This window comes from Henckelia pumila, chromosome 4, assembly GCF_033568475.1.
Source record: "Henckelia pumila isolate YLH828 chromosome 4, ASM3356847v2, whole genome shotgun sequence".
NCBI lineage: Eukaryota > Viridiplantae > Streptophyta > Magnoliopsida > Lamiales > Gesneriaceae > Henckelia > Henckelia pumila.
In genome coordinates, this window is record NC_133123.1 from 151,266,158 (window position 1) to 151,274,867 (window position 8,710).

General features: G+C 39.1%; 2 protein-coding genes across 2 annotated transcripts; one reads left to right on the forward strand and one right to left on the reverse strand.

Annotated features, from left to right (window-relative positions):
* Window positions 1-2,344: 2,344 nt before the first annotated feature.
* LOC140862067 (uncharacterized) lies at window positions 2,345-2,932 on the reverse strand. The gene has a single exon (XM_073265070.1). The coding sequence runs from the start codon at window positions 2,930-2,932 to the stop codon at window positions 2,345-2,347; it is 588 nt and encodes a 195-aa protein (XP_073121171.1).
* Window positions 2,933-8,064: 5,132 nt separating this feature from the next.
* LOC140862068 (putative late blight resistance protein homolog R1A-3) lies at window positions 8,065-8,553 on the forward strand. Its single transcript, XM_073265071.1, has one exon. The coding sequence runs from the start codon at window positions 8,065-8,067 to the stop codon at window positions 8,551-8,553; it is 489 nt and encodes a 162-aa protein (XP_073121172.1).
* The last annotated feature ends 157 nt before the right edge of the window (window positions 8,554-8,710 follow it).

Consider the following 8,710-nt stretch of genomic DNA (forward strand, 5'->3'; position numbering starts at 1 on the left):
CTTGATGCTGCCTTGAATGGGAGTGTCGGTAGTTTGAGAGCTATTTTATTCCTCGGAATCCCAAAGAACCAAGCTTTATTGATATCAGCTTTGCTAGCCTATTCCTTGGCACATGCATTGCATTTATGCATTAACCTAGATACTTCTATGGTTTAGATTAAGCGTTTATAAATACTAGCATGTTATGTTTATTCAAGATGTGAATTAGTTTATATGTTTAAATGATGTATATGCATGCTATTCATACTGAGATTTATTCTCACCGGAGCTATCCGGCTGTTGCTTTGTTTGTATGTGTGCATTGCATCAGGTTGGGGGCATGATCAAGCTAGAGTTGGCTTGGATAGCATCAAGAAGAGTTTTAGAAAGTGAGGACTCGGGTTTTAAGCAGATGAAATGTATTGTATGCAAACATGTTAGAAAACAAGGAATCTTGTACATGTTGTTATGTGGTAAATCCTAGTTTATATTCATGAATTGATGTATTTATGAGTTAGAATTTATTTGTTAATACATGTGTATTATTTGACAGCTATTTGTTGCAGCAGATTTCCAGAATTTGGAGCCCGCTCGATCGGTTAAAACCTGCGGATCGAGCGAGGCCTTTATTTTCCAAAAACAGAGAATCAAGATTTGTTGCTCGCTCTATCGGTAACATTTCACCGATCGAGCGAGGCCAAAAAATGTTCAGACCGAGAGCAGGTTATTGTTGCTTGCTCGATCGGGCAAGTTTTACCGATCGAGCGAGGGGCTCATTTTTTCAAAAAAAAAAAAAAAAATTTTTTTAGCTCTTGGTTTGAATATTCTTTTATGCTATGATTAATTGTTTATTAATCTTTGATTGCCCTAAGATGAGATTAGCAACCCGAGGTCCCCACACATAACTTCTTCCAAGGTTATCGTCTGTTCTCTTCCATAGAGCAAAACATCTCTGAAATTTTCATATGTTTTTAGAAGAGCATTCAGAAGTATCAAAGCCCGATCTTCATCCTCAAGCTTTACTTCAATATTCTCCAAGTGATCCAATATTTTTGTGAATTTTTTGATCTGTTCTTCAAGGTTCTTCTCATCCTTAATCACAAAGGAATACAACCTCTGTTTCATGTACAGACGATTAGTCAGGGATTTCGTCATGTACAAATTCTCAAGTTTAAGCCACACAGTCGCTGCAGATTCTTCTCTGGCTACCTCCCGAAGAGGTATATCTCTCAGACAAAGAATAATTGCACTATGTGCTTTCTCAAGCAATTCATCCTTGTTCTTTATCTCATCGGACATCTCCTCCTTCTTCTTAAGTGCTTCCACCAATCCTTGTTGTATCAGGATTGCACGCATCTTAATCCTCCAGAGCGAGAAATCATTCTTGCCCGTAAAATTATCAATATCAAACTTCATTGATCCCACCATCTTTGCTTGGTTTCCCACAAACGACGCCACTTGTTAGGAATCAATCCAGATAAGTTTGGTATTCCGAGAATTCACAGACAAACGATCACATAGATAAGAACAATAATCTCCTGTAAGCAGATGAACCCAATGCACACAAATCAATCAACCAACTCACGCGAAAGTGATTAAACAACACAAGTATTTACGTGGTTCGGCAAAGATTTGCCTACGTCCACGGGAGAGCAATACACACTTTTATTAATCACCAACAAAAAACAACCAAGCTCAAGAACAGAGCTTATTACAGAGATGGACTCAGACAAAACTTATCAAGCTAGATACAGACACGATTCAAGCTTTTGATACTTGAATCTTCCCATCACAATCTACGCTTAGTTTTTCTTCTCCGAAATCTCTCCTTCTTCTCTCACAATATATTATGAAGAATTTTGATTTTTTGTTCTTTTCGTTGCGGCCATCTTCCATCTGTATTTATAGAGAATTAAATCGACTTTCATCTTGGGCTTTAGGTCAACAGTAACTTATGACCCAATTATAAAGTCAACATGGTCCAGCCCAATAAGCCTTCATTCATCAGTCTGATCTGCCCTCGTACATCGATCTGCTTCGATCTGCTTCCAAGTGTATAGCTTCTAGGACACTTCATCTGACTTCTATCCAAGTCACAGTACTCGAGCAATCTATCTGCATGATCTCATCCGAAGACTTATCTGACCATCACATCGATCTGATCCCAGTATTTGATCTGCACCATGAACTCATCTGATCACCGAGCTCATCTGATCTGTACTACTCAATCCGATCCCTTCTCTATTCTTATTCAATCTGATAGAAGCATAATTCAACACTTTGCTATCTTCCACACGTGTCTCTCTTTCCTACCACTACTTGGCTACATTCCTTTACATTGACTTGTTTATTTATTTTTAAACGTCTAATTTGCAGTGGTGTTATAGTCCACTAACTTTCTTGGAACACTTTTGATCCTCGTGCTCTGAATCTCTTTCTCTTCCTTGTCTTTAATCGTATCACTACCCCCTGTATGGAAAAGCACCTTGTCCTCAAGATGAAATTGAGGATAATCTTGTTGAAATGAATTGATGTCCACCCATGAAGTTTCTTCCAACGGTAAGCCATCCCACTGAACCAAGACTTGAGAAGTCCAAGATTGATCCTTCCGAATTCTTTTGACATTAAGAATTGCTAACGGAGTAACCAATGGTTGGTTGTCCACGGAAGTGGAAGGAAGTTGTAACACGGTGACATCTTCTGGATTTGGACACCATTTAAGAACTGAAACATAGAATATAGGATGAATCTTGCTGTAATCTGGAAGGGCGAGTTTGTAAGCAACCGAACCCACTCGCTTCAAAATTTGAAAAGGCCCATAAAATCTTTTACTGAGTTTAGTAAATTTTTGGCCAGAAACCGAACGTTGTCGATGAGGTTGCAACCGCACATAGCACCACTGTCCCTCCTCCATAATAATGTCACGGCGATGCTTATCAGCTTGCACCTTCATCCGGAGCTAAGCTTTTTTCAAATTGTCACGTAGAGAAAGCAAGATGCGATCCCTATCCCTCAACCAATGATCAGCAGCCTCAACTGTAGAAGAATCCAGAATATACGAAGGTAAGGAAGGTGGAGGTTTCCCAAACACCGCTTCGAAAGGAGACATCAAGATGGCCGAATGGAAGCTAGTGTTGTAACATAGTTCTGCCCAAGGAAACAAGATAAACCATTTGGTAGGAGTGTCAGATACAAAACTGCGAAGATATTGCTCCAAACAACGATTCAAGACCTTCGTTTGACCATCAGATTGAGGATGGTAGGCACTTGACATTTGTAAAGAAGTACCACTATTTTTAAACAAATCTTGCCAGAAGATGCTTAAGAAAAGTGGGTCACGATCCGAAACAATGGACTTCGGAAAGGAGTGATGTTTAACAACAATATCAATGAATAAAGAAGCCACTTGTGTTGCAGTAAAATGCTCCTTTAAAGCACCAAAATGAGCATACTTGGAAAGACGATCAACAACCACCAAGATGACAGAAAATCCATGAGACAGGGGTAACCCAGTAATGAAATCCATGGATATATCCTCCCAAATATTTTTCGGAATTGGATGTGGTTGCAATAACCCAGCAACTTTATCTGTACTGTACTTAGTTTGTTGACAAACATGGAAACTAGCAACATAATTCCGCACATCCTTCTGCATTTTAGGCCAATAGAAACATGCAGCCAAACGCAAAAGAGTTTTCTTAACTCCACCATGACCTGCCAAAGGAGTATTGTGGAACTCGAAAAACACTTTGGGTTTTAAAGGAGATATTGGATTTAAACATAATCGGTGCTGTTTGTAAAGGAGACCATATCTAAGTTGGAAAGGGACCGAAGAAGAGCTAGAAGACGAAGTGGAGTTGAGAAGGGACTGATAAAATGGGTCACTACTTACCTCAACTCGCAAGTCATCCAGGAATGGAAAAATAGGGGCTGTGAAAGCAAGAGTCAAAGAAGGATTAGGACTGGATTCTAGAAGAACGTCGAATTGACGGGACAAGGCATCAGCAACCACATTTAGTTTCCCCGGCTTATACAACACATCGAAGTCATATCCCATAAGCTTAACAAGGTATTTTTGTTGATCTGGTGTATGTATAGCTTGGGTAAGGATGTCCCGAAGGCTTTGGTGGTCAGTGATGATTGTAAAGTGGTGACCAATAAGGTATTGTGTGGAGGCCTCGGGTGCAAATATATTTTAAAATAATCAATATGACATTTGGCGACGCATACTCTACATTCGGCGACGCAAAAACGCATCGCGGAAGAAATTTTTTTTTTTTTTAATTGATGGAGGCGCGGGCGCGCCTCCGTTGTGCAAAAATGCGCACCGGACGCGCGGCCGCGCTGGGGCTTCGAAATTCTCTATTTTCATCTTTTTTTCTTGCTCCAAAAACCCAAAATGGTGATCTCTCAAAGTCTAGATCACAACATACAATAAAAAGATGTCTAAAAATCATTCAAACGTGCATAACATGCAACGAATTTGAAAGCTCATATATTCAACATGTTTTCAACATTTATTTAAAATTTATTTGTCTGCTAGACCCGAGCTCCACTTCCACATAGCTTTTGTAAGGATTCCCGGACTAGGCAGTAATATATTAGAAGTACCATGTGAAATTCTAAAGGCGCGGAAGATAAGGCATATGATCTGGGACCCCTCTTTTCGTTTTACCTATCCCTCTGACATAGGAATTGTTCACGAAAGTGGTCTACAAACAATGGAGACAGTGAGGGATTTTATATTTGAGGAAGAGAGCATCAGAATACTTGTGAATCTGAAGAAACTGATAGTTGAATATTATATGCTGAATCGTAATTGGGATGATTTTAATTTTGACGGGCTTTCCAATCTACGAAACCTCGAGGACTTGCAAATCCACATGTTGTACTGTTAGGTATATTAAATAAATATGGTGGGGCCCATATTTATTTAATTTATCCCATCCCACATCGAAACGGAAAGAAAATGAAACGGAGGAACCTATTATAAATAGACCTTAATTCCTTCGTTTTAAGTATCCCATTCTTCTCTTTTTTTGTATTAACAAAGAGAGTAGAAAATAAAGAGAGAAAAAAAAGGAGTGTTTTTTTTCGGAGATCTTTTGTGAGTTAGAGAATTATTTCTCGGTAATACTCGGGTGTTGGGATCGGGTGAGAGATATAGTGTTTTGTACACTTGTAATATTTCTCCGGTATTAAATATTTGCAGCAGCTCCGTGGATGTAGCCTATTTTGGGTGAACCACGTAAATCCTTGGTGTCCTTATTGATAGTTTTATTCCGCAATTATTATTATCGTCATGATCATTCCGGCATAATCCATAACAACTGGTATCAGAGCTGTTACGGTTTCCGAGAGCCTTGGTGAAAAATTTCTTAAAATTCTGAGTATGCTCTGTGGTTGCAGCCTTGTCTGATCTTCCACATCAAAAAAGATTTTTTGAAATTTTATTAAGGCAACTGAAGCGATGGCTAGAAATAACGGAACGGGACCTGGAATCAATAAGTTTGACGGTACAGATTTCACGTTCTGGCGGTTACAGATTAAAGATTATCTGTATAGCAAGAAGCTACATCAACCTCTATTGGGAATAAAGCCGGAAAAGATGGAGGCCGATGATTGGGAGCTTCTTGACCGACAGGTGTTAGGGGTTATTCGATTGACCCTAACAAAGAACGTGACACACAACGTGGCGGAGGCAAATACCACGGAGGAGATGATGTCCATTTTATCGGACATGTACGAGAAGCCATCAGCAAATAATAAAGTGTTCCTCATGAAAAAGTTATTCAACTTGAAGATGGAGGAAGGTGCTTCGTGGCAGCACACATCAATGAATTCAACACGATTGTTTCCCAGCTAACATCGGTTGAAATTAAATTTGATGATGAAATTCGAGCACTTATTCTTTTGGTGTCTTTACCAAATGCTTGGGAGCCAATGCGGGCAACGGTTAGTAATTCTGCTGAAAAAGGAAAGTTACAATTCAATGATGTCCGAGATCGAATTCTTGGCGAAGAAGTTCGAAGGAGGGATTCGGGTGAAGGGACATCATCATCTGCCCTAAATCTCGAAAACAGAAGTAGAGGCAGGAGTGGCGAAAAGAGTTTTAACCAATGTCATGGTGGATTCAAGTCAAGAAATGGAAAAGACAATAACAAATTTGAAAAGAATGTGAAGTGCTGGAGCTGTGGTGAAACTGGTCACATGAAAAAGGACTGCAGATCACCCAAGAATAATGCAAATGTTGTTACTGAGGATGTACATGATGCCTTAGTACTATCCATGGAAAGCCCGGTTGATTCTTGGGTTATGGATTCGGGAGCTTCATTTCATACCACCGGTGATCGTGAGGTATTCAGTAATTACATTGCTGGTAATTACGGAAAAGTTTTCTTGGCTGATGGAAAACCGTTGGAAATAGCTGGTATGGGTGATATCAGTTTGAAAATGTCAAATGGATCCATCTGGAAGCTCAACAAAGTGAGGCATGTACCAAAGTTGACCCGGAATCTGATCTCAGTGGGACAGCTTGATGACGAAGACCATAAAGTGACCTTTGGTGATGGCTCTTGGAAAGTGAGCAAAGGAGCCATGATTGTTGCTCGAGGAAAGAAAACTGGAACACTCTATATGACTTCTAGTTTAAGAGGTAAATTAGCAGCTGTGGATGCTGGAGCTAATGCAAGTCTATGGCATAGTAGGCTTGGAGATACGAGTGAGAAGGGAATGAAGATGCTTGTTTCAAAAGGGAAGCTACCGGAGTTAAAAACTGTCGAACACAAATTGTGTGAAAGTTGTGTTCTTGGAAAACAAAAAAAGGTGAGCTTTTCGAAAAGCGGTAGAAAACCGAAAGCAGCAAAGTTGGAGTTGTTTCATACTGATGTATGTGGACCATCTCCTGTGACATCCCTTGGAGATCACTCAAGATATTATGACACTACTGTTGACGATTCGAGCAGGAAATTTTGGGTTTATTTTTTGAAAAATAAATCAGATGTTTATGAGACCTTTAAACAGTGGGAGTTTGCCATGAAAGATGTGATGGATTCACTGTCATCCAATCACATGTGGGAGTTGTCAGAACTTCCTGAAGTTAAAAAGGTTTTACATAGTAAGTGGGAGTACCGGTTAGAACATGATGGTAGCAAGCGGTACAAAGAAATCTTTGTTGTAAAAGGTGAAAAATAAGTCATTAATTACACTGATATTTTCTCTCTGGTGGTAAAGTTAACTACTATCAGGACTGTACTTGGATTGATGGTAAAAGAAGATTTGCATCTGGAGCAGTTAGATGTAAAGACTGTGTTTCTTCATGGTGAGCTAGATGAAGAAATGAATCAATCACAGGGATTTGAAGTACGACGGAAAGAGAAAATGGTGTGCAAACTTCAGAAAATCTTGTACAGTCTCAAACAAGCTCCAAGACAGTGGTACAAGAAGTTTGATGGTGTAATGAATAATGATGGTTTCCCGAGGTATCATGCTGATCAATGGTGTTATGTGATGTTGATCACTGGTGATATCATTGAAAAACTGAAGTTGTGTTTGACTTCAGTTGGTCTCCTGGACTAACAGAGGAGGTATGAGTTGCTGCACTGATGGTGTGAAGCCATGATTGGAATCAAGTCTTCAAGTGGGAGAATTGTTAGGTATATTAAATAAATGTGGTGGGGCCCACATTTATTTAATTTATCCCATCCCACATCGAAACGGAAAGAAAATGAAATGGAGGAACCTATTATAAATAGACCTTAATTCCTTCGTTTTAAGTATCCCATTCTTCTCTTCTTTTGTATTAACAAAGAGAGTAGAAAATAAAGAGAGAAAAAAAAAGGAGTGTTTTTTTCGGAGATCTTTTGTGAGTTAGAGAATTATTTCTCGGTAATACTCGGGTGTTGGGATCGGGTGAGAGATATAGTGTTTTATACATTTGTAATATTTCTCCGGTATTAAATATTTGCAGCAGCTCCGTGGATGTAGCCTATTTTGGGTGAACCACGTAAATCCTTAGTGTCCTTATTGATAGTTTTATTCCGCAATTATTATTATCGTCATGATCATTCCGGCATAATCCATAACATGTACTACTTGTCTACTGATTACTCAATGACATGGAACCATGCTTTTCCAATGGGCCTAAAGAAGTTATATCTAAATAGTGTCCCTTTTCCTTGGGAAAATATGAACATAATCGGGTGGCTTCCGGATCTTCATGTGCTCCAAATGACGGCTATTAGAGTCAATAAAACTTCCGAGTGGAGAACAGAGGAAGGTCAATTTCTTCAACTCAAGTATTTTCATTCTTCCTTAGATTATGTGAGCAAGTGGGAAATGGAAAAAGAGCACTTCCCATGCCTCGAAAGCTTGATTATCGATCGTGCTATTTGGATTTATAAGTTTCCTAGTGGCGTAGGAGAAATAGATTCACTTCAATACATCGAGTTGAAGGACTGTCAACAATCATTGGTGGACTCAGCCAAGCAAATTCAAAAGAATCAACATGAAAATGGAAACAATGCTTTTCGTGTTCGTGTCATTGATTACAAAGGAGAAGATGTTTTGTTTTGAAAGATATTATTGTAAGAATTTGTGTTTGTTTCGAAGAAAGAATTTTGTTTGACTATTAATCGAAGCAAATAGTGGGATCGGACGAGGATACAAGCTCAAAACATTATAAATCATAAACTTCAATTTATGGTCACGTAATTCTTTGTTCTTTCAAATC

What these genes read in the sequence shown, in the direction of transcription:
- LOC140862068 (XM_073265071.1), top strand. Translation starts at nt 8,065, where the DNA reads ATGTACTACTTGTCTACTGATTACTCAATGACATGGAACCATGCTTTT.
- LOC140862067 (XM_073265070.1), bottom strand. Translation starts at nt 2,932, where the DNA reads ATGAAGGTGCAAGCTGATAAGCATCGCCGTGACATTATTATGGAGGAG.